The 27,350-nt window shown below is 36.7% G+C and overlaps 1 protein-coding gene across 3 annotated transcripts in view; it reads right to left on the bottom strand.

Annotated features, from left to right (window-relative positions):
* CNTN6 (contactin 6) overlaps positions 1 to 27,350 on the bottom strand; it is a 306,520-nt gene that overhangs the window by 144,045 nt on the left and 135,125 nt on the right. For all 3 annotated transcript variants that reach the window (XM_011937225.1, XM_011937224.1, XM_011937226.1), the window contains one exon: positions 22,116 to 22,291. In XM_011937225.1, coding sequence (XP_011792615.1) covers positions 22,116 to 22,291 — 176 coding nt within the window. The remainder of the gene's footprint in view (positions 1 to 22,115; positions 22,292 to 27,350) is intronic.

Genomic DNA, 27,350 nt, shown 5'->3' with positions numbered 1-27,350 from the left:
GGAACCCGGGAGGCGGAGCTTGCAGTGAGCCGAGATAGCGCCACCGCACTCCAGCCTGGTGGACAGAGCGAGACTCCGTCTCAAAAAAAACAAAAAACAAACAAAAAAAATACCTTTATAGTATATTGTTTCTGAAAAAAAAAAGGATTAAATTTTATTTTCATTCCTTTGTTGAAATTAAATAAACTTCGTTCATTAATTCAATGAAATACTACACAACAGTTAAAAAAACAAGTAGAAATACAGCAGAATTTAAAAAACTGAATGGAGAGTGAAAAAAGGGCCAAAGAAATTGCACTCTGATGACATTTATGTAAATATTATAAACAAAGATAATAAAAATTCCAAGCCACACTTCAAAAATTTGTCACCAACTTCAGGAAAGTTGTTACTTCTGGGAAGGGAGGGAAAGAAAGCATGAGATGAAAATTGGCAGTATTGGTACATTTTATGTCTTTAAAAAAGATATGAAGCAAAAATGCAAAAACATTAACACATATTTAAATAAAAATGTTTATAATATTTTTCTAGACATTTCTGTATGCTTGAATTTTTTATAACTTAAAAGTTTTAAAGAAAAATATTGATTACTAGAACAATTCCATTTATATAAATTCATGTGTATGTGCAGAGAATAAATCATTTTTATACAATACAGTTATGGTTGTTTTGGATAGAGAGAGACAAAGGTTGAGATTACTCCTTAGATCAGGAGTCCTCAACCCCTGGGCTGCAGTGCTGGTCCGTGGCCTGTTAGAAATCTGGCTGCACAACAGGAGGTGAGTGTCAGGTGAGAGAGCATTCCCACCTGAGTTCTGCCTCCTGTCGGATCAGCAGTGGCATTAGATTCTTACAGGAGTGTGAACCCTATTGTGAACTGTGCATGCGAGGGATCTAGGTTGCACACTCCGTAGGAGAATATAATACCTGCTGAAACCATTGTCCTCCAACTCCCCATCCTGTGGAAAAATTGTCCGGCCTTAGATGACCAGGTAGAAGTTTAATAATTTTGATAAGTCAAATCAGTTGAAAATGATGTTATTAATATGCATGACTGCTTAACCAATTTTTATGTAATTAGGAGACAAAATTACCTGCAAGGACTTTTCCTTCCAGTATGCAGCCATTACATAACCATTTATCAACATATAATTATTATAGAGTATACGAACACCAACCAATAACTATTTATTTCATGGAAAAGGGTGAAAGTCTGTTTCAATATCTATTGAGACCTCAAATTTTTGCAGAAAAAGACTAGTGAGATAAAAGAATGAATAATAAAAATGCATGTATTTCTTCTTTTGCTTTCAAAAACATAAGGGTAAAGGACATGGTATCACAATGCTGGGCTTGGTAAGGAGAGTTGGTAGAAGGACTGAAGTTAATGAAATATACAAGTCCTCTGATGAAAACTAAGACAGGAGTCTGGAATAATAATTAGGTATTCTGAAGGGGCTTTGCCCGCTGGCAAAATAGAAGAGGATGATTGAAGTACACTAATTAGATTAGAGCATGCACATTGGACCCTACCTGTCTCTAAATACAGTCTTAGCAGTTCAGAGGAAGAAAATGTAGAAATTGAGCATTCTGATTTCCCAACATTGTCCATGCAATATCTTCTTTCAATATGGAGTCTTCATTAAGGAAATGCCGTAAGAACATTACTTATGCCTTGGGTTGAGTCAAATCCAGTAGGATTTACAGTGACCCAGCCTGAAGGTTCTCGGAGATGCATCTTCTCACTATTTGTCTCTTTCCCTAGGTCATATTGGCAAGAAGGACTCTCTTATTTGCTTCCAGAGTCAGCCTGTTTTTCCCCTTTGGTGTGGTATCCACAAAAACTTATTTCTCTGCATTAAAATAAGCATCTTAGTCAGGAGACCTGAATTTTAAAAAACAGATCATGAATATGCAAACTTTGCAAATTCTGAAATCTTAATTGTTCTCCATATTTTTTTTTTTTGTTAAAATATTCTCTAAAATGACTAGTAGGGAAAAAGCTTTAAAGTGCTTGTTGTATTACTTTTGTAAAGTGAAATAGTTATCCACAATTAATATTCATCCATCTGTGTGTGTGTTTATGATTTGTATAAGGAAAAATTTTTAGAAGAATCTACTAATGTTAACAGTGGCTGTCTCTGGCTCAGGTGATATTATTAATAGCTTTTCCTTATTTTTAAATGTTATATATTGTCAGGATTCACAATTGTAGTAAAAACTGGTAACCACTAAGGAGGAAAAAGTCACACAAAAATAAGAAAAAAAGTGCTTCTATGCTTGTCCTCAGAGAATAGCACAATGAAAAGGCTGTTCTTCCCACAGTTAGATGTAGGAAGAGATAATTTCAACACAGAAAGTGATTGTTGGTGGATTTTAAAAGGGAAAGGCAAGCTAGGCAATGTTTAAGAAGTGGGTCTAGGTTGTGAGATAAAAATAAAGGGCCAAAACTTTCAGGACTTTGTAGCAAAACAGAAATCCAATGGTGTGTGATAGATGGGATTGGAAAAAGAAACAGGCTGCCTTTACTGTGTGTTTTAACGTTTCATTGGAATTATTTTGGGGGAAATGACTCTAGAGGTAAGCAACTGAAACACATCTAGTTAGTCAGAGTACCAAATTACCTTGACATCACAAGTACAGGCAAAGTCCATCCTGGCTCAGGAACTAAGCAATGAATCAGACCTGAATCAGAACTAAGTATCAAGCAGTTTATAATGTAAATTATATTAAAGCTCCAGGAAAATGTTGTTTGAGATATGTGAGGATGAGTTAGTTGACATTTATGGGAGAAAAATACTAGCTCATACTTTTTTCCACACACAGAGGACCTTTCTAGACTAAAGATGCCAACAATACAGTAACATCTTTGAACTTCATGGTGACTTAATGTCAGGCAACATTAATGGCCCACTTAATGGGCCACTGATGTCAGTGGTCATTAATTGGAAAGTGAAAGCAGGTGTCATGGTTGGATTTTTCTCTAGATTGAAATTTTGGTTTGGATTTCACCATGGCTTAGATTTCACCAGATGAATGAAATAAGGGGGAAAGTGAATCATTGATGTGCAAGTGATGAGCAAGTGACTTAAAAGTCAATGGGAAGAAGTGTTTTTTGCCTTTGTCTCAGTATAGAGGGAATGACAAGATGAAGCAGGAGAAGGACAGGAGTAGTTGTTAGGATTCGTGAATTATAGTACCTAGCAGAGTCAAACTATTGTTGGAGTCCATGGACTATAGAGAGTGAGTAAGACAGTCAAAAGTTGGGAAGGTTGAAAATCAGATTATGGGTGGAACTGGCAACTTTAGACATTGACAAAGTCTTAAAAGAGTCATCTCAGCAGCATGGCTATTGGCTAAGATGGGTCAATAAACAAGGGCAATGGAAGCAAAGAAGTCAAGAAACTGGCAAATCAGGATATTGAGTACTGAATACCAAATTCACCAAAGACTGAAATGGCCAAGATATATGACAGGAGTATTATGCAGAGAATTACAGTGACCTAAGGATAAAATCTTCAAGAAATGTTGGAGTTTAGGGGATGAGAACATGATTGCAATAAAGAAGTTATGAGTAATGTGGGCTCATGGCACGATTTTAATGGCAGAGGAATTAGGTATGAGGGAGGAGGGATCATCTGGAAATGGCATGGAGGAGATGGGAAGACTCTATCCCTACTGACAGACCTAGTGATAAGAGGGGTATTGGAGAAAAGAATCAGCAGTTCAGCCAGAGAAGAGAAGCATCTTCAGATGGAAGCCAAACGTCAGTTGAAACAACACAGTCAGGGTGACTTTCAGGGGAAACTTTAAGTGTGCAAAGATTTTCCTGATGATTGACTTTGGTTTTAGGAGGTGCAAGGAAGAATTTCACAAGCTGTGGAGGATTGAGAAGTAGTGTCAGATACGGGAACATGCAGAGCTATATGTAGATGAAGGTTTGGGCAATGAGGGGTGACCTAAGAATTGTAGGCTTACTGCCTTATGTACACAGGAATCAAGACCTCATGAAAGCAGAGATGATGATGTCAAGGCAAATGTGGGAGTGAGGATGTGTGTTTTGAGTGTGTGTTTGTGGGAGTCTTGCCAAGACACCTTCTTCACTCCAGCTGTGAAAATGTGGAGCTCAGGGGAGGACAATTTTATCCAGTGCATCACAGACTCTGACATTTCCCCCTGTTAACCACAGAAGACAGGTGGAGGATAGACTGAGATAACTGGAACCACAGGTAGGAGTGAGATGCTTCTTTAGGACATCTGCCACATGGGAGATGCTTTGAAATGCCAGGGTTGTGTTTGAAGCCTGACTTCTCTTGCCCATCAGACCCAGGTTTAAAGTTCTGCCTCTGCCATTCACTTGCTGTGAAAATTTAAGCAAGCTCAGGAAATATTTTGCCCATATTTTGGCTCACTGGACACATATAAGTTTTTATTAACTTCAATATTTATAGCAATAATAATATTCAGAGCCCATAGTCAGCTAGACTTGCCAAAAAGGAATCATAAACTTTAAAGTTTGAATCAGCTACATTTCATACCTTTTTAAATGAAAACAATAGGATTACTTTCTAAATGAGTACTGAGAAAAGGACAAAAAAACAAAAACAAACAGAAAAAAACAGAGAGCCTTCCAGAAGGCTGAGAGGCAGCTGGCAGAGGGTGCAGCCTCCAGCACAGTTGTTTATATTTGATTACTTTTGCTTAAAAATGGATGAAATAATTAAAATAAAATCCTTTGTGCTCAAGGGACATACCCTAGTAAGAAGAACTCTAGTAGCCTGTTTGGATGGGATTTCTGGAAGAATTACAGGAGGGTTATATAATCTCCATTCATAAAAATAGAATTGATTTATGCAAAACAACTCATTAATATGTATGTGAAAGTAGATCTCTCAACCGCACAATTCTCAAAAAGGAGGAAAAACACCTGCAATTGACTTGTTAAATCACGTCTATAGATGTAGACTCTTCCTTATTTGCATTTTCTGTCATGAGTAGAAACATTGCCTAGGAGGATAGTATTTCTGGCAAGGAAATACAGTTTGAAAACCTATTGCTTTGGTTAATGCTCAAGCACATTTTTTTCCTAGTGTTTTATTCCAATGACATTCATATAATTCCTTTTTTAGAAAGCAAGTCTGCATTTATACTTGGGCAAATGCACAAATACAGAAAATAGACCTTATTTTGCTTACTGCTTGCACCTGTGTTTGACACACATGGTAGGTGCTTAACAAACATGCATTGTTTGGATGCATAAATGGATAGTTGAATGACCATCTTAGTGGTGGGAAATACCAATTACCAATTGTTTTTCTGCCTAAGATTTGTTTACATCATAATAGAGCTATTCTTTCTATCACCTTGTGTTGACCCCTATGTTAATGCTGCTATTTGATTGTCTTTAGACATTAACCTAAGGTTCACTTTGAGACTGTTTGCTACCCACCATCTGATATCTGTCCAGGGCAGCACCATCAGTGTTACCTGTGATCTTGTTAAAAATGTAGAATATTGGGCCCCAGTTTAGACCTACTGAATTAGAATTTGCATTTAATAAGATCTCCAAGTAATTCCTGTACACATTAAAATTTGACAAGCATCAGTTGAATGATTAAGGAAGTGGTTAAAATGTCAGAATATCTGGCATCAAATCCCAGCTTCACTATTTATTTATTCTTTTTTTTGAGATGGAGTTTCACTCTTGTTGTCCACGCTGGAGTGCAATGGAGTTTCGCTCATGTCGCCCAGGTTGTAGTGCAATGGTGCGATCTTGGGTTACTGCAACCTCCACCTCTTGGGTTCAAGTGATTCTCCTGCATCAGCCTCCCAAGTGCTGGATTACAGGTGCCCACCACCATGCCTGGCTAATTTTGATAATTTTAGTGGAGACAGAATTTCACCATGTTGGCCAGCCTAGTCTCGAACTCCTGACCTCAGGTGATCCACCCACCTTGGCCTCCTAAAGTGCTGAGATTACAGGCCCAACTTCAGTATTTCTTGATGTTCTTGGGCACATTACTTCACTTCTCTGAACTTAATTTTCCTCATATATAAAATTGAAATTATAATAGTATCTTCTATTTTACATGATAGTTTTGAGGATTAAACTAGATTATGCTGTTTAATTAGAAATAACTATAGGAAGGTTGGTACTTACTTTGAGGAAGATACAACTAAAGCATACATCATAGAGAATGTGTTCAACATCACAGAACTTGAAATACTCATGTGCTTTTTTTGTATAAATTCCCATTATTCCCTCACTGCTACAAAAATAGAGAAGAAAGTAACATGAGTGTACTGACATCAATTTGAGAACTAGAACATGTTACCTTTCCAAAGTATCCATCTTGGAAATAGGGAAGGAGACTTTGCCTCATAAAAGCACATGAAGGAATGCTCAAAGGAAATACTCTAAACCTAGTTTTCTGAAATTGGTAAGCAGAAGCTCTGCAGTCAGTTACAGGTTGTGAGCCTTCCATCAAGAAGAGCCAACTAACACACCAAAAAATTACATTCACTTAAAGTTTGACAAATTTAGCAACTCGTTTCTATTGCCTGCATTTTAGAGAACCTATTGATGCTGTTGTAACAGCTACAGTCAGAGAATAGTGAGATGTCTGGTGACACTGGCTATACTGGTAGTAAACCGGGCACATAGTTTGGGAAGTTTTCTAACAAATGTTATGTAAAAGGCTTACTAAATACCTCATACATGGTAGCTATGATTTTTGAGGTATGCTATAGGAAGCTACCATAAGAAAGCCAGCATTGTCTGTCTGTGAGGGGACTGTAATCCACTGAATTACCCACTACTCTTGATGCAGGTTCACAGGAGAAGCTTCCCTCAGGCTTTTTACACTCAGAGTGTGTGATTATACTCATAGAAACAGTTGTTTTATTTTTAACCCATGAAAGATATGTACCCCTCTTCACTTTGGTCACTAATTCTAAAGCTTTTTAAAGCTCAATTTTCATAATGGATTGGATCTTATGGCATGAATTTTTATTCTCCTCTGGTTCTCTTTGGATTTTATTCTCCTTGGGTTTCACTTACAACTCAAGCCTCTTTTTTCTTTCTTTTTTTTTTTTTTAAAAATGTCTATTTTAATAGCTACCAGATATTAAGACTTTCTGTAAGACTGCAGTAATTACTAGAATACAGCATTTACACAAGCAAGACAAATACAACAAAGGAAGAGAGAAAAAAGAGGTCAAAAGCAGGCTCAAGCAGGCATGCAGACTTAATTCCCTTTAGAGATGACACTGCAGAACAGCAAATAAAGGATTGTATCATTCATATACGTTCTGGCTCAATTGGACCCCTATAGAAAAAAACGTGTATTGAACCTATTTTACACAATACAAATAAATGAATAAATATATAAAATTCAGGTGCATTATAATTTTAAATACGCAGGACAAAATACACTATAGAAGATAATATAGGAAAATATACTTATGACCTCAAGACAGGCAAATAGTTCTTAAACTTTTTACAAAAAACATCTTAAAAAGAAAAAGACAAATAGATTAAACTGTGTTAAAATTAATTTTTTTGTTTATCAAAAGACATGGTGAAGAGAGTGAAAAGGCAAGCAACACAGTAGAAGTGGTATCCTGCACATGAAAGCAACCATGTGCCCTTCTCTAGAATCAATCACTAATGAAAACAAAAACAACTCAATTAAAATACGGAAAAATGAATTAAGTTATTCCTAGAAACCAAAGAGAGGGAGGGAGATTTCCAAATAGCCAATATATATATTAATAAAAAGTGCTCAATTTCATTAGTAATCAGGAAACAGAAGCTAAACTAAAATGAGATAGTTTTTACTATGCCCCCCCAAAAGGCTAAAATTTTTTAAAAGACTAATCACATCAAGTATTGTCAAGAATATAGAAAAAAACATTACTGGAAAGAGTACAAATTAATAAAACCACTAGAGACAACAATTTGGTGTTATCTTTTAAAATTGTCCTGTGCATGCCCAGTTGCCCTATAACTCTGCTTCTGGTAAACAACAGAGAAACATTTACACAGCTCTACCAAAAGATATGTGCAAGAATAATCATGGAAGAATGCACTTAGAAATGATGCAAATTTCCAATAATTGTAAAAGTTCCACATAAACTATATTATATTCATACAATAAGATATTATATGTGATGAGAAAAATGAACTACAGCCACCGACAACAATATAAATGGATCTCAGAAACATAGTTGGCTAATAATTCAGACTTGAAGAAATATATTATATACTGCATGCTTTCATTCACATAAAGTTTAAAAAGCAATAATAATTAGAAATTCACAAATTGAGATATGGCTTAGCTTTGAGGCAGAAGGAGGAAGTCGTAACTAGAAAGGGACATAATGGGTGGACCTTCTGGGGATGTTGGTAATATCTTTTTCTGGATCTGGCTTAGTAATACTTCATTGATCTATCTGCTCATTTTTTTTTTGTACTTTTCAATATATATTATACTTCTAGGGAAAAGAAGAGCATAAATTAATACCTTAAAACAATCTTGTCCAACCTACAGCCCCTCAGGCTGCATGCAACCTAGGATGGCTTTGAATGTGTCCCAACAAAAATTCGTAAACTTTCTTAAAATGTTATGAGATTTTTTTGCAATTTTCTTTTTAGTTCATCATCTATTATTAGAATTAGTTTATTTTATATGTGGCCCAAGACAATTCTTCTTCCACTGTAGCCCAGAGAAGCCAAAAGATTGGACACTCCTGCTTTAAAACATAATTAACGTTTCAGTGGATTTCCATCAAAACTCTTTATTATTTGTATTTGCTGTTTATTTGTTTTTGGTTTTCTTGTTGTTCCAATAATGTTATTTATTTATTTATTTTCCTTTTTTTCTATTTCAGTAGGTTTTTGGGGAAGAGGTGGTGTTTGGTTACATGAATAAGCTTTTTAGTGGTGATTTCTGAGATTTTGGTGCACCCATCAACTGAGTCATGTACGCTGTACCCAATGTGTAGTCTTTTATCCCTCACCACCCCCCACCCTTTCCCCCAATCCCCAAAATCCAATGTATCGTTCTTACGCTTTGTGTACACATAGCTTAGCTCCCACATATGAATGAGAACATATGATGTTTGATTTTTCCATTCCTGAGTTACTTCACTTACAATAATAGTCTCCAATTCCATCCAGGTTGTTGTGAATGCCATTGTTTCATTCCTTTTTATGGCTGAGTAGTATTCCATGCTATATATACCACATTTTCTTTATCCGCTTGTTATTGATGGACATTTGGGCTCATTTGATAATTTTGCTGTTGCAAATTGTGCTGCTATAAACAAGTGTGTGCAAGTTTTTTTTTTTTGTATAATAACTTGTTTTCCTCTGGGTAGATAACAAGTAGTGGGATTGCTGGATCAAACGGTAGATCTACTTTTAGTCCTTTAAGGAATCTCCACACTGTTTTCCATAGTGATTGTACTAGTTTACATTCCCACCAACAGTGTAAAAGTGTTCCTTTTTCAATACATCTGTGCCAATGTCTATTGTTTTTTGATTTTTTGATTATGGCAATTCTTGCAGGAGGGATGTTGTATTGCATTGTGGTTTTGATTTACATTTTCCTTATAATTGGCAGTGTTAAGTATTTTCCCATTTGTGCTTGTTTGCCATTTGTATGTCTTCTTTTGAGAATTGTCTATTCATTTCCTTAGTCCACTTTTTAATGGAATTGTTTTTTTCTTGGTGATTTTAGTTCCTTGTAGATTCTAGATATCAGTCGTTCGTTGGATAAATAGATTGTGAACATTTTCTCCCACTCTGTGGCTTGTTTGTAAACTCTGATGATTATTTCTTTTGCTGTGCAGAAGCTTTTTAGTTTAATTAAGTCCCATCTATTTATCTTTGTTTTTGTTGTGTTTGCTTTGTGTTCTTGGTCATGAAATCTTTGCCTAAGCCATTGTCTAGAAGAGTTGTTCCAATGTTATTTTCTATTATCTTTATGGTTTCAGGTCTTATGTTTAAGTCTTTGATCCATCTTGAGTTGATTTTTGTGTAAGGTGAGAGATGAGGATCCAGTTTCATTCTTCTACACGGGGTTTTCCAATTATCCCAGCACCATTTGTTGAATAGGGTGTCCTCTCCACACTGTATGTTTTTGTTTGCTTTGTTGAAGATCAGTTGACCATAAGTTTTTGGCTTTATTTCTGTGTTCTTTATTCTGTTTCATTGGTCTATGTGCCTATTTTTATACGAGTACCATGTTGTTTTGGTGACTACGGCCTCAGAGAAAAGGGTGAAGTGAAGTAATGTGATGCCTCCAAATTTGTTCTTTTTGCTTAGTCTTGCTTTGGCTTTGTGGGCTCTTCTTCGGTTCCATATGAATTTTAGGATTGTTTTTGCTAGTTCTGAAAAGAATGTTGGTGCTATCTTGATGGGAATTGCACTGACTTTGTAGATTGCTTTTGGCAGTGTGGTCATTTTCACAGTATTGATTCTCCTCATCCATGAGCATGGGATGCATTTCCATTTGTTTGTTTTGTCTGTGGTTTCTTTCAGCAGTGTTTTGTAGTTTTCCTTGTAGAGGTCTTTCACATCCTTGGTTAGGTATATTCCTGAGTGTTTGTTTGTTTGTTTGTTTTTGCAGCTATTGTGAAAGGGGTGGAGTTCTTGATTTGATTTTCAGCTTGGTCATTGTTGGTAGATAGCAGAGCTACTGATTTGTGTACTTTAATTTTGTATCTGGAAACTTCGGTGAATTCATTTACCAGTTTCAGGAGCTTTTTGGATGAATCTTTAGGGTTTTTTAGGTTTACAATCATAACATCAGCAAACAGAGACAGTTTGACTTCCTCTTTACCAATTTGGATACCCTTTATTTCTTTTTCTTGTCTGAAAGCTCTGACTAGGACTTCCAGTACTATGTTGAATAGAAGGAGTGAAATGGGCATTCCTATCTTGTTCCGGTTGTACATCTTACTGGTTTAATCTAGGAAAGTTGTATATTTCCAGGAATTTATCCATCTCCTCTAGGTTTTCTAGTTTATACGTGTGAAGGTGTTCATAGCAGCCTTCAATAATCTTTTGTATTTCTGTGGTATCAGTTGAAATATCTTCCGTTTGATTTCTAATAGAGCTTATTTGGATCTTCTCTCTTCTTTTTATGGTTAATCTCACTAACAGTCTACCAATTTTATTTGTCTTTTCAAAGAGCCAGGTTTTTGTTTGATCATTCAAGAGCAGATTATTTAATTTCCATGTATTTGCCTGGTTTTGAGGGATCCTTTTGGAGTTGATTTCCAATTTTATTTCACTGTGGTCTGAGAGACTACTTGATATAATTTTGATTTTCTTCAATTTACTGAGACTTGTTTTGTGGTCTATCTTGGAGAATGTTCCATGTGCCCATGAATGGAATGTATATTCTGCAGTTGTTGGATAGAATTTTCTGTAAATATCTGTTAAGTTCATTTGTTCTAGAATACAGTTTATGTCCATTGTTTCTTTGTTGACTTTCTGTCTTGATGATTTGTCTAGTGCTGTCAATGGAGTATTAAAATCCTCCACTATTATTGTGTTGCTGTCAATGGAGTATTAAAATCCTCCACTATTATTGTGTTGCCATCTATCTCATTTCTTAGGTCTCATAGTAATTGTTTTATAAATTTGGGAGCACAAGTGTAGGTGCATATGTATTTATAATTGTGATATTTTCCTGTTGGACTAATCCTTTATCATCATATAATGTTCCTCTTTTTGTTTCTTTAAACTGCTGTTGCTTTAAAGTATGTTTTCTCTGATGTAAGAATAGTTACTACTGCTTGCTTTTGGTGTCCACTTGCATGGAATATCTTTTTCCACTCCTTTAGTGTAAGTATATTTGAGTTCTTCTGTGTTAGTTGAGTCTCCTGAAGACAGCAGAAACTTGATTGGTGAATTCTCATTTATTCTGCCATTCTGTATCTTTTAAGTGGAGCATTTAGGCCATTTACTTTCAATGTTAGTATTGAGATGTTAGGTACTATTCTATTCACCATGCTATTTGCTGGCTGAATACCTTGTGTTTTTTTTGATTATTTGTTTGCTTGTTTTCATTGTGTTATTGTTATATAGGTTCTGTGAGGTTTATGCTTTAAGGATGTTCTATTTTGCTGTATTTTGAAGACTTGTTTCAAGATTTAGAGCTCCTTTTAGCAATTCTTGTAGTGCTGCCTTGGTAGTGGCAAATTCTCCCAGCATTTAATTGTCTGGAAAAGACTGTCTTTACTTCATTTATGAAACTTACTTTAACTGGATACAAAATTCTTGGCTAATAGTTGTTTTGTTTAAGGAGGCTAAAAATAGAACCCCAATCCCTTTTAGCTTGTAGGATTCCTGGTGAGAAATCTTCCGTTAATCTGATATGTTTTCCCTTATAGGTTACCTGATGCTTTTGTCTCATAGCTATTAAGAGTCTTTCCTTTGTCTCAACTTTAGGTAACCTGATGACTATGCGCCTAGGTGATTATCTTTTTGTGAAGAATTTCCCATATGTTCTTTGAGTTTCTCGTATTTGGATGTCTAGATCTCTAGCAAAGCTGGGTAAGTTTTCCTGAATTATTTTCTCAAATATATTTTCCAAATTGTTAGATTTCTCTTCTTCCTCAGGAACACCAGTTATTCTTATGTTTGGTCATTTGATCATTTAACATAATCCCAAATTTCTTGGAGGCTTTGTTTATTTATTTTTTATTCTTTTTTCTTTGTCTTTGTTGGATTGGGTTAATTTGAAAGCCTTGTCTTTGAGCTCTGAAGTTCTTTCTTCTACTTGTTCGATTCTATTGCTGAGACTTTCCAGTGCATTTTGCATTTCTCTAAGTGTGTCCTTGATTTCCAGAAGTTGTGATTGTTTTTTATTTATGCTATCTATTTCACTGAAGAATTTTCCTTTCATATCCTGTATCATGTTTTTAATTTCTTTAAGTTGGACTTCACCTTTCTCTGGTGACTTCTTTTTTCTTTTTTCTTTTTTTTTTTTTTTTTGAGACAGAGTCTCGCACTGTCACCCAGGCTGGAGTGCAGTGGCGTGATCTCAGCTCACTGCAAGCTCTGCCTCCTGGATTCATGCCATTCTCCTGCCTCAGACTCCTGAGTAGCTGGGACTACATGTGCCCGCCACCATGCCCGGCTAATTTTTTGTATTTTTTAGTAGAGACAGGGTTTCACCATTTTAGCCATGCTGGTCTTGATCTCCTGACCTCATGATCCACCTGCCTCAGCCTCCCAGAGTGCTGGGATTACAGGCGTGAGCCACTGTGCCTGGCCTCTGGTGACTTATTGATTAGCTTAATAATTAAGCTTCTGAATTATTTTCCTGGCAATTCGGAAGTTTCACCTTGGTTTAGATCCATTGCAGGTAAGCTGGCATAATCTTTTGGGGGAGTTGAAGAATCTTACTTTGTCATATTACCAGAATTGTCTTTCTGGTTTCTTCTCATTTGGGTACATTATGTCAGAGGGAAGATCTGGGATTCAAGGGCTGCTGTTCAGATTCTTTTGTCCCATGGGGTGCTCCTTTGATTTGAGGTTCTCCCCCTTCCCCTAGGAATGGGGCCTCCTGAGAGCTGAACTGTAGTGATTGCTTTGCTCTTCTGGATCTAGCACCCAGTGGAGCTACCAGACTCTGGTTGGTACTGGGGAGTGTCTGCAGAGTCCTGTAATGTGATCTATCTTTAGGTCTTGCACCTGTGGATACCACCACCTGCTCTGATGGAGGTAGTAGGGGAGTGAAGTGAACTCTGTGAGGGTCCTTGGTTGTGTTTTTGTTTAGTGCTGTTTTTGTGTCGGTTGGCCTCCAGCCAGGAGATGGCACTTTCAGGAGTGCATCAGCTGTGGTCCTATAGGGAGGATGCAAACATGCCCTAGGGACATTTGTTAAGTATTCAGGTTTCTCAGGTGGTGCGCAGGGCAATAGAGCTTTCAAGAGATTATGATTGTTGTCTTTAGCTACCAGGACACATAGAAAAAGACCACCAGATGGGGATAGTGATAAGGTGTGTCTGAGCTCAGCCTCTCCTTGGGTGAGGCTTGCTGCAGCTGCTGTGAGGGATGGGGGTACATTTCCCAGTGTGATGGAGTTATATTCCCAGGGGGATTAGGGCTGCCTCTGCTGAGTCATATAATTCACCAGGAAAGTGAGGAAAAGCTGGCAGTCACAGGCCTCACCCCACCCACACACAGCCTGAGTCCTAAAGGCCAGTCTCACTCCCACCATGCCCCATCCGCCTCCAACAGCACTGAGTCTATTTCCAGGCAGCTAGTGACCAGGGTTGAGAACCTGCCCCAGACCACCAGCCTCCCTGTTGAGAAAGCAAGCAGACTCAAAGCTTTTCTGCATCTCAGGGAGCCTGCAGCAGTGATCCAGTTCTTTCAAAGGGTTTGTGGATTCTGTCGGCTTTCCTGTTATGTTCCTGAGGTAGTTTCCGGTGCAAACGTTCATGATGTGAGTCTCCACATGCTGCTCTGTTCTTCCCGGCAGGAGCTGCAAGCTAGTCTTGCCTCTTACCTGCCTTCTTCTGTCCTGTATTTACTGTTTAAACCCCTGAATCTGATGTACTTTGTAGACAATGTTGGATATATATTCAGATAATTATCTATAAATTATTACTTATAAATGCTCTTTGTATTATATATTTATTTATTTATATATAAACAAACAACAGAAATATTTGCCTCATCCTTCAATGCAAAAAAAGTCACTGTAATTTGAACCAATCTTATAAATCTTAGAAGCAAAATCTTTACATGCTATGTTCATAAATTCCTTGAAACCATTTGTCAGATAACATGAGTAATAAACAAGCATTTCAGCTTGTGCATCTGTCTCAGTTTTGAATCAGAAACTCCCAATTTTGATAGAATGGATCCCTTACTTTCTGATATTTTCCTCTCCCATCCCAACTCTTAGCCTGTGCAATTTTATTCAAATGAAGTAAAAAGACTAGCTCCTGCTGAATATAAGTAGAAGTAGGCAGTGGGAGAAGACCTGAATTTTGAAAAAGTACCATTTCTGATAAGATACATAAATAGATTTCCAGCAGTGATAGTGTGGAAAAAATGAGGCTAAAGCATTGAATAATCTGCTTCCCTGTTGATTTTAAATATAAATACAACAGTGGCTTGCTATAATTTAACCATGCAACTGCTTACATTCTATTTGTTTAAGATCTGAATTATTTTTAAAAGCAAAGACAAAGTTTTCTCCTTGATATGATACCAATTCATGGTTATGCTGTGATTTCATTAAGACAAATTGAGAATATTAAATCCGTTGTAACATTGTTTATGTTATTTGAAAATGATACTGAAAAAAATCAATACTAATTTACCAACTTTTTTAATTTAAGAAATTAAAGAAAAAATATTTCTTCATGATTTTTGTTCAGCTAGTTCTTCTCTGATGTAGAAAAAAGGTTAAAACCATTTAGCGTTTTCATTTATAATTAGGTATGCATTACCCACTTAATACACACTTCACAATTATCAGAGACTTTACAATTTCCAAATGCATTTTTAAGTGTTATTTTTAAAGCTTCTTCTCCTGGGTATTAATTTCTTTTTCTGATATAAATGCATTTTATCACCTTATCATCGGGATCATGTATAACTGGTTTTACAGTTCTTATATATGAAAGAATTTTAAAGACATTTGGAAACTCTTAACATTTATTTCTAAATGTGAGGCGTTTTGTTTCTGCTTATAAGACCCTAGCCGAAAGATAGAAATAAAAGTATATATCACCTTTAAATACACAAACATCTTAGAATCCTTCTGTAAGGAGTCAAAGACCTTTATGTTATGACTTTACCTTTTTTTGTTTTTCTTTGAATATGGCATTAAATTCATGAGAATTCTGATTTACTTCCCCTGTCTACAAAATAAATATATATTTAAAAAGTTGTTTCAAGATGTTAGAAATTCTGGGTCTGCTGTAGGTTAGTTGACCTTGGGCAAGTAACATAGTTGTCCTGCCTTTTAATGTCTTCACCTGTAAAACATGGTTAAGAATAGCTTACAGGTATAGAATAAAGATGAATGGCATGGCAGGTGTAAAACCGTTTGCATTCCTCTGGAAAAAAATTATGATGATTGTAAATGCCTACATGTTTATAGCCCTTTAAAATGCATTATTGCTGCATTTTAACCTTGAACCATTTAAAATCAATCCTGTGATGTGGTGCAAGAATTCTTTAACTCCATCATATAAGTTATTATAAATCTGAGGTTTGGGATGCCCCCTAAGTATGTGTACTATGGTTTTAATAATATTAATAGTATCAAAACATGTCAGACTAACATATTTAAGGAAATAGTATGTGGTATTTAAAACTACTTTTTTTTTAAGAGATGGAGCCTCATTCTGTTTCCCAGGCTGGAGTGCAGTAGAACGATCTCAGCTCACTGCAACCTCTGCCTCCTGGGTTCATACGATTCTCCTGCCTCAGCCTCCTGAGTAGCTGGGATTACAGGAGTACACCACTACACCCGACTAAGTTTTTGTATTTTTAGTAGAGATGGGGTTTCACTATGTTGGCCAGACTGGTCTTGAACTCCTGACCTCGTGATCCGCCTGCCTCAGCCTCCCAAAGTGCTGGGATTACTGGTGTGAGCCACTGAGCCAGGCTTCAAACTTCATTTTATAAACAACTTCAACATCCTTAACATTGTTCAGGACGGTTCCATTGCTCTTAGGATAAGCAGTAAAATACAAAACTTGGCCTATTAATAGTTGTATGGCCAGATCCCTGCCTATCTCACCGTCTTCAACTCATACCAGTCTATCAGTTGCCCTTGCCCTCTGCTTTCCACATAATACCTTTGGTCCTCATAGTAACCCTATATGAAATGGGCAATACTAGCACACCCATTTAACCATAAATTAACACATGTACACAATGTCATACTGAGTGTTGAATATTGTACTATGATGGATGTTTACATGTTCCTTTGGCATCTCATAATATCTCTAAATTATCCTATTGCTTGAAGATTAGGCTTGGATATGAAGGACTACCTATAAGTGGTTCCAAATTAGTTTTCAGTCTCAACCTAAAAAACCAGTCATTTCTGATCCCTAGCTTTCTGCATTTCAGTTCTCAGGTCTTTTGCCCACCTCCCCAAACTTTCTTCGATACTTGAAGATTGTTCACACAACTGCATTTCCTCTCAGTGTTCTTCCAACCTGTACTTTCTTCACCCACTTTCTCTGTCTAGAACACAAACTAACATGTCAAGGTTCAATGCAAGCCCATTCCCTTTAAAAGGCTTCCCTTGCCTTTTCTCCAATTCAGACAAACTTCACTACTTCTCACTTTGAGCTCCACTCTGTTATAGGTTAATTTCACCTTTCTCACTTCACTTGATGTTTTGAGACAGTGCAGTAGGTGGTAGGAGCATGGACTCTCCACTCTGTCTGGATTTGAAAACGAACTCTGCTGCATACTGTGTGTGATTTTAGGCAGGCTAGTTCATTCTTCTATGCCTCAATCTCTGCTTATCTGAAAGTGAAGACTGTGATACTCTCAGAGGGTTATCGTGAGGATCAATGGAGCTAATTTACATAAAGAGTTTGGAACAATGCCTGCCACATAATACTTTGTAAGCGTTAGCAATTTCTTTTATTTTCCTTTTCTTCTTATTTTTAATTGTATTAAAGGTTTCACCTGTCTGCTCTGTGAAGACAGGAAGTAGCTGTTTCTTATCTACCATTTAATCTTTAGGACCTGGTGTAGTGCTTGATGCATATAAATTAGGTGTTCTCTGGTTGCTTGGAGGATAAATAAATGAAGGGTCAATTAGGAGGCTCCAGCCCAGCTGCCTTTCCTTCTGCAGTAATGGAGCAAACTTATTTGAAATGCTAGCTGTGATTAAACATTAAATAGTGCAGGATCAAAAAGTCCCATTCATGACTACCTTTTATCATAAATGTTTATCTTTTCATTGGTAGAGTTATATATTATAAGGGCCTTTAAAAATTACATCTGAGTGATATCATGGGTTTCTTTCAAAACACCTATCTCATTTTCTCAAGGATGACATTTTAAACAGCAATGACAGATGTAATATTCTCACACACAAAAACAAAGTAATTCATTAACATACATACAAAAGGAGGAGGTCTACATTCAACCTTTACCACCAAAGTCTTTGAGAAACAAACGAAATTCAAAGTAGCTACAAGTGATTTTAGAAGTCAAACTAGTTTTATCATTCAAGAATGCCAGGATGATAACAAAATCCTTTGGTGACTAGACACCTGCTGAATTTGTTTTAGGGTAGAGTTTGGGTTGGGGAAGAAAGAGATACTTAAATTAGGATCTACCTGAGTATTTGGAAGGACAGATTATATGACAACAGTGGAAAGAGACTTTTGTAATCAAATAATTCAAAATATACTTTAGCTAAGTCCAGAGAAGTGAATGACTTGTCTAAGTTACGTAGTTGGTTAAAGACAGATTTGATTTAGGAGTATATTTCACCTAAATAGTTTTCATACACAGGCCACATTTCAGGATGATTTCATGATGAGACGATTCATGATGAAGCAGAGTGTTACAGTCTGTGTCTAAAATAAATTCAAAGTGTGCATTTGGATTACTGAATACCAGGATAAAAGTGACAAACAAAAGCCATCAATTATCTAAAGGTATGTCCCTGCAGCATTTCTACCACGGACAGGGTATATTCTGAAAGGTTGTTCATAAGACCATTTGTTCTGAAGGTCAAAGTGACATTTTGCAATGGACTGCCAATTGACGGGAAGCAAGGGGTTGATACATTTTTATTTTGATGCATAGCTTGTTCTTATCTATGAGAGTTCATAGGAGTGGGGCTTCTGGACCCATTTTTTCTATCAGTAAGTAGATCAGCGATCTCATGTTAAATGTTTAATCTCTGTCTCACTTTGGATTCCTTAGAAGCAGAGCCTGAGGCAAGGATTCAGGTGCATATGATTTATTGAGGGACTCCTCTTAGGAGAAAGGCAGGGAGGGATGAAGGAAAAAGCAAATGAAGAAGCTAATTAAGGTGTCGCAGCTGTTGTCTAGTTTCAGCCTGATCCCATGGAGAGGTTTGGGGCATGAAATGCAAAAAGGGATATCTGTGGGTATTACTAGCCGGGGGTTGGCATATCACTTGCAAAAGCGGATGTGGACAAGGAAGCACCCGCATCTACTACCAGGCTTATTTGAACCATTCTGTCCTGAAGATATGGTTTATTATTTAGACAACTACTGTGCCAGCAAATGAAACAAAGAAAGAAGGCCCACATGAAGTGTGTGGTCAGTATTTGAGAAGGACTCAATACCGTGAGATGAAGTGCATGAGTTTTGGAGTCTGAAGTCTTTTTTTTCTTTACACAAGTTCCAACTTTTCTCTAACAACATACTGTAAGAAGCCCCAATCTCAGTGAGCCTCAGGCTTCTAATCTGTAAAATGGGGACAATGATAGCAACTGCCTCCTACAGCTGTTGTCCAATTCAAGTGAAATAATATATGTCAAACCACATGTATTATATTTGACATGAAAACAAAAGAACAAGAAACTAGCCTTATAGAAAGTTTTAAAATGTAAACTAGAAGATTTTTCCATAAGCAATTCAAGTGGTTTGAAATACATAGATGTTTGTCCAAGTTGAGAGAGGTATAATAGTGAAAGGAAGAATTAGAATTGTCATTTCCCTAGGGTCCATAATGGATCAGGGACTTGACATTCATTTTCTCCGTGACTCCATGTCATTGTCCTATGTGGTGGCCACTGCTGTATTCTCATTGTATAGATTTCTTAACAGAGGCTTAATGTTGTTAAGAAATGACCTAATTTCATACTACTAGATATTTGACGAAAAGAATTTGAACTCAGACCTCTCTATTCACAAAATCTCAGCATTTAACTACTGTGGTTATCCTAGCAAAGGCCTTGTGTCTCAAAACTGATATTGTTAAAAATTTATGAAGGAGGTTGTGAGTAATTATAATGAAGATGAAGATACAGTTCATGCACTTTAGGAGCTTTTCATTTGGTTGGGGACTTGCATTTATACCCTTTACTCTTTCTGTTTCCACACTCTAGCACGTGTCTCCCTGGATACAATGAGAAATATTTCAGACCTGACACCACCACCATGTTGTGGTTCTTGTTTTTGCAAGCTCTTAGAGCCTAAGATCCTCTAACTTTGCAGAAGAAAGATTAGTTAATGGATATAGGCCATTTTACTTTCTGCATTAATGGTAATAGAAATGCTCTTCAAGAACAACAGTCATACACCTTCTGCCCCAAAACGGAAAATGTTATGATAAGATGGGAAAGTTAATAAGGACAGAAAAATTGATTTGTCCCATTTAGCCAGATGAAAGCATATAATTTCTTCTTAATTGAGACTTTCTCTGATATGGCATAGACAAAATAAGTTTTAACTAGGGAAATTTCTAGTTGCAAGAAATTTTTAAAGCAGAAAGAAGGTATGATATAATAATGTAGGACATTTTAAAACATATTTTTGTTAAAAAGTACAGAACAAAGGAGAAGAAATAATATGGTTATATAAAAGAGTGCATTAATTTGAGATGTAGACATTCAACTGTTTTCAAGAGTAGATAGAATCATAACTCTAGAGAAACTCGAGGGTATAGCCAATAAAATATGCTATATGGAGTACCCTTTACCAAAAAGTCAAATTTATGATTATGGAATCTGATTCATATCATGTGTATGTTGTAGGGTCATCTCCTATCCAAGCAGGAGAAATAAACAATTGCTGTGGCAGAATCATTCAAAGTCTGGAACAATTCTTCATTTCTATAACGTAAGTTTCTATGTTATTTTGTTCCCTATTATTTTTCCAGGTGATAGTCTTAGCTGAAATGAAGAAATCAAGTGTTATAAATATTTTTATCCTATGTCCCAAAGTAGCCACTGGCCCTTTTCCCCCTTCTATTTAGGTAAATAGACTTCCACATTCACTTCTTACTTCCATAGATACAAATACATTTGGATACAGTTAGCAATGTATTTATGTGTGTATATCTGTATATATGTTTATGTGTGTGCATGTGTGTATGTGTATGTGGTGTGTGTAAAATCAGAAGTAAGGCCATCTTCACAATGGTCAACATAAAGAGAACTCTGTGTAGACCAAGTGATCTCTGGTGTAGAATGACCTTTGGAACACAAGACTTGCAATGAGAAATAGACCCAGTTATTAATTCATGTGTTTACTGATGACTGAAATAGTTTCACAAGGTGAGTTTTGGGCATGTATTTATTAATAAAATTTCAGAACAATTACTTTTTCAAAGTAAGCGATAGTGTGGACATTTCTATGAGCCCTGCAGGTATAGCAGCTCACTTTTTGGCTCCTTGGATAGATCCTCCGGGACATAATGGTTGGTGCAAAGGGAGAAATGCAAGCCTTCTACTTTATCCACATCAACAGATATAATTACTCTCAAACAGGGCCTTTGCTGAATCCAATATGAAACATTTCAGTCCCTGGAAACACTATATATAAAGGATATTAGACGCAGTATGTCTATTGTTCATCTGCTAATGTCCCCAAATGTCACCAAGGTAATTACTTGGATGACATTTATGTGATGCAGCTGGACATTGTTACAGTTAATATAAAACCTGCCTTTGGCAACCACTTTATTTCCACCTACATCAAACTGGGGGTGCATGATCGCTTTTCTTGGGAGAATGCCCACCTCCCCCAGAGGACATCTCTGCCCTCAGCTTTTTCTTCCTTTGCTCTCCACATTAACATCCAATGCAAAAGAAAAAGAAAAATAATGCTATATCATATATCTTTATATTAATATTTATGTTTGGAACTTTTAGAAATGTTTCTGAAAATAATTCACAAAATATAATAATGTTGATCTTTTCTCTGTTTTTTTTTTTTCTTTTTCAGAAGCAGGTTTCTAATATACACAGGAATCTAGATTCACAAAATGAAGATTGTCAAAAGCCCATAAATTCACATTCATTCTCAAATATATTATCGGCAAAGTGAGATTTTTAAAATGTGTGTATCAGAAGAATATTATATTTTCAGAGACACAGATTACAAAATTTACCCCCAAACTCACATGCAAATTGGAGCTTTGCCTTCCGGCTCAGAATTGTCCCCAGAAGATTGGTGGCCAGGCACTGGTACATGCCAATATCTTGATCTGTGTAGGGGCTACTGATTGCAAGACTGCCTCCATCCAACCTGTAGTGATAACTCATAGTAAAATCAATGTCTGTGCCATTTTGCTTCCACCTTCAAGGAAAAAAAATAAAATTATGCTTATAATATACAGAATCAATCACTCTTTGACTTAAACAACATGTAGTTCTAATTCCTGAAACTATAAGAAACCCCAAAAAACAAAACATGATTACATGTGGAGGGAATCCTACCAGTTTTACCAAAGGTGACTGTCTTCGTGGGTTTGGTGATGTCAGTAACTAGATTATTTGAAAGATATACTCTTTATACGTTACATTCACCCAAATGTATACAAAGAGGAAACAGAACTCTCGACATGAGAAATAAAAATTAGACAGTCAATCCATAATACTGGCCAACCTGTTCCTTTAGCGACTTTTCAAATAACATATACCTTACCTGAATATCCACAACTGGTAGCAGAAAATTGAATGTCAAAATGATTTAAAGATAGGAATTCAAGAAGCGTATATTAAAAATGGAAAGAATAATTTTACAATGCCAATTCAAGGCTGAAAACAAAACAATAATAATCTGACTACTTTAGAACATGATTGCCTCTGTTAGTATGTTACTTGCAAAATTAATCATGTTGAAAATATTTCAATGGTACTTAGAAATGCCAAACTAAAATTATACTTTTGCAAAGCAAATGCTGTTTGAGAGGTTTTTATTTTGAGAAGCAAACATTCTCTTGGCTTAGCTATTAGTCAACAATTCTTTAGTACATGAATTAACTAGCTGAAGGGTCTTAGAGTTATATTTACTTTCAAAGATTCCTAGCTAGTTTTAGAAATTTTATTTGGTCATTTTTAAGACAAATGAATACCTGATAATTATCTCTAACCAGACTCACTTTTCCTACCTTGAAACTTCCAACTCCATCAAAATATCCAAATATTGTGAAGCATGATTCTTACATATCTAATGAGATATATTCTTAGGGCACAGGCTGTATGTAGTTGCATAGACCATTTTTAAAAATAGAGACTTAAAAATATTGAATAATGACAACCAGTTGTACATGTAGAAAAATATCTTTTCTCATTCATTGCTAGGTTCATGGCTGAGGTCTCTAAAAGAAAAGGAAGATTAATAAGACAAAAACATGCAATTTTATTTAATATAAATATTCCATGACATGAAAGCCTTCAGAAAAAAATAATCCTAAAAAACAGGAAAACCTGTGTGTTTTTAATGCTAGTTTTGATGAAGAGTAGACAGTCTTGCAAAAGTATGATTGTTAAAAGAGGGTATGATCTAATGGTAAGAAACTGACAGGAACTTAGCAAGGCCTTTTTTTTCCAGTTCTTCTTGGTTTCTCTGTGTCTTTGAGGAGGAAAAGGGTGTTTCTTTCTTCTGGGTATAGAAAGGATACCTCTGGAATAAAGGTTTTATGACCTACTTCAGAGAAGAGTGAGGGGAAGGTGAGAATGATCTTCCTGCTTCTGCTATTTTCTCAAATGCCAAGATGCCATATTTTGAGGTGGTGTGTCCTAAACCCCATCACAGTCATCTAGGAAAACAAGTGAATGATCTTTTCCTATGGAATATAGCCAATTTCCAAACTGTGTTTTTTAGAGTTTATGCCAGCTTTGCTATGATTCTCCCCTTTATACCAAAATCATATTAAAAATATTTTGGTGGCAGTGGTTAATTTTTTAAAAACTGGCATTTTACAGAATTAATTCAAAGAGGTTGGGCAGATGCCTGTAATCCCAGCACTTTGGGTGGCCATGGTGGGCAGATAACTTGAGCACAGGAGTTTGGGACCAGCCTGGGCAACATGGCAAAACCCCGTCTCTACTAAAAATACAGAATTAATTCAAATGTTATTGACCTCTTTCAGGTGCATCTTCAAACATCCCATGGGGAGAATCTGACAAATGCCTACCAAAGTAGAAAAGAAATATGAACTTAGGTAATCCTCTACCCTGTTAAAGACGTGATGTGATGGATCAGATATCAAATCAATCAAAGGTTTTGAACCAACTCTGTTAACTTTCAAATTATTTAGCCATTTCCTGCACACTTGAAAGTTGAAAGACAGCTGTCAAAGAGTACATTTCATTTGCCTATATTTTCTGTGATCATTTTTTTTCTAGTGGAATTTGTAGAGGCTGCTCCTTGTTTTCAATATTAGGGTAAGAAAAAAGTAAAGAAAAACAAACAAAAAACAAAAATAAAACCCTTCAAAACTTTTCTTTCTTTAGGCCTGTCTCAAGACACCAATATTCTCCTTGCCAGCACTCTAATACAGTTTTTGATAATTTGCTTACAGGGCAGGATCTTTAGACTTCCATGTTCCCTATCGTTTTCAAAGCATAGGATATACCATACTTAGTTTGCCAGCTCTTTTTAATTTTGGAATCAATCACTGAAATAACTGCTGTCATCATTACATGCTCCTAATTAAACTCAGTAATTGTTTTTCAACACAAATTCAAAGTTGTTGGCTTAGCTGCAGCAAATGAATTTTTCACAGTATCCCTTCTGATCACTATGGTACAATGATTATTAAACTGTGCATATAGATCAGGGGTTCAACTCCTGGTGTGGGCTTTGTCCTAATTAATATGTCTAAATCAATGGAGAAGCAGTATCAATGAATTCAAACGATTGTCATGCACACGTTTCTGATAGAATTGCACACTGACAAGTGTCATCCTATCATGCAACCTAGGAAGTGTGTTTTAAATGATTACTTTTAGCATCTGAATTAGTATCATATTAGTTCCAGAAAACATAATGGATGTGAACTAAAACCTTGACCCTTTGTTGGGAAACATCCTTCACTTTTAAGTAGTTCAGTCCTGTGTCAAGAATAATGGCTGGGCCAGGCACGGTGGTTCACGCCTGTAATCCCAGCACTTTGAGAGGCCAAAGCAGGTTGATTACCTGAGGTCAGGAGTTCGATATCAGCCTGGCCAAATTCGTGAAACCCCATCTCTACTAAAAAACCACAAAAATTAGCAGGGCATGGTGGCACACGCCTGTAATCCCAACTACTCGAGAGGCTGAGGCAGAATTGCTTAAGCCCTGGAGACAGAGGTTGCAATGAGTTAAGATCGCACCACTGCACTCCAGCCTGGCTGACAGGGCAAGACTCTGTCTCAAAAACAAAAACAAAAACAAAAAAGAATAATGGTTGTGGGCTGTGTTTGTTGGCTGTCTTTCTGTAATGTGTGTGTGTGTTTTGTGTGTGTGTGTGTGCGCGCGCACGTGTGCGGGCTTGTGCATATTGGTGTTTTCAAAATTAGGCTTTGCTTTAAAATTACATGGTACATTTGTTGAAAGTATGTGCTTCTTTTCTGAGTTTCGTTTATTTTTAATTGACAAATAATGGTGGCACAAATTTATAGGGAATAATGTGATGTTTTCATACATGTACGCATTTTGTAATGATCAAATCAGAGTAATGAGCATATTCATTACCTCAAAAATCTATCATTTGTCTGTGGTGACAGCATTCAAAATCTTCTCTTCCAGCTACTTTGAAATATACAATACATTATCACTAACTATAGTCCCTCTACTGTGCAAACAAATCCCAGAACTTATTCCTCCTGTCTAAAGATCACTTTGCACCCTTTGATCCAGGTGTCCCCTTTCCCTTCCTGCCCCTCCCTGACTCAGCCTCTGGTAACCTCCATTCTACACTCTACTTCTATGAGTTGATTCTATGAAATCAACATTTTTTAGATTCCACATATGAGTGAGATCAGATGATATTTGTCTCTCTCTGCCTGGCTTATTCCTGAGCCCATCCCCAGACCTCTGACAGAGAACACCAAAATCTAAATTTTAAGTCTCTCTGGGTGATTGTGATGTACACTGAATCTGAGTCTGTCACCCCTCTGGAAAGAATCCTAGTGCTAGCTTTAACATTCCCTTGCTCCATATACTTCAACAAGCCCTCTGATTTCTCCAGAAGTCATTTCACAAATTATACAATGTGTGCAATAATGTATATTCTGCTTATCTCACACGGTTGTTAAAAGGACCAAGTTGGGGGAAATGAATAAAAAGAATAGAAGGGCAGAGTGACTACATTTACAGTTTTTCTTTCTTAGAGGCCTAGAGCTTCTCCAGACTGAAGGTTGTGTTCATGACTAGGGTAGAGTAGACTAAATTACAGAACGGAGTCTCCTCTGGTGACCAGGTAGAGAGGATTGTCAGAAATCCTTTTCTCTGATAGAGAGTGTATCCGGTTTAGAAATAATTTATGTGCATGTTATTTCATTTTTCCAAATGAAATATATATTCTGAGATAGAACTAAGTTCATTGCTACATGATTTTGCTAGATTTTCCAGGTATAAGCAATCTTTCCAAAGCACCATCTTTGGGTAACCCATTTCTCTTCCCTTTGCACGGTTTCAGGGCTGGACTTTGTATTCTCATGTGTTATGTGAGTTTGAAAGAGTAAAGGAGGCCGGGCGAGGCGGCTCAAGCCTGTAATCCCAGCACTTTGAGAGGCCGAGACGGGTAGATCACGAGGTCAGGAGATCGAGACCATCCTGGCTAACAAAGTGAAACCCCGTCTCTACTAAAAAATACAAAAAACTAGCCAGGCGAGGTGGCGGGCGCCTGTAGTCCCAGCTACTTGGGAGGCTGAGGCAGGAGAATGGCGTGAACCCGGGAAGCGGAGCTTGCAGTGAGCTGAGATTCAGCCACCGCACTCCAGCCTGGGCAACAGAGTGAGACTCCATCTCAAAAAAAAAAAGAAAGAGTAAAGGATAATTCTTTTTTCATGGGAAAGCTTAAGCTATTTCAAAAAGTTTGCTTTTCATATTGCTTATTTTCCCTGAGATTTCATTTGCTGTATGGAATTTACTAAAAGAAAGAAAACACATCTTAAAATCAAACCCAGCCTCATTTTATGAATAAGGAAGATGATGCCATGGGAGAAAAATGATTATTCCAAAGTTACCAATAGATTGATAGAGCTGTGACTAGACATGATAACTCGAAGTCCGGGATTCTTTTATGTTGCTTTACGCTATACCCAAGTAACCTCAAAATGTTAGAATCTGTGAATTTTAAAGGCTTTCCTTCTAAGACACACACATGCACACACACACACACAGTCTAAGGTGAATATAATTGTGA

The sequence above is a fragment of the Colobus angolensis genome, unplaced genomic scaffold (genome assembly GCF_000951035.1).
Source record: "Colobus angolensis palliatus isolate OR3802 unplaced genomic scaffold, Cang.pa_1.0 Scaffold160, whole genome shotgun sequence".
NCBI lineage: Eukaryota > Metazoa > Chordata > Mammalia > Primates > Cercopithecidae > Colobus > Colobus angolensis.
This window is presented reverse-complemented; position numbering and strand designations above follow the sequence as displayed.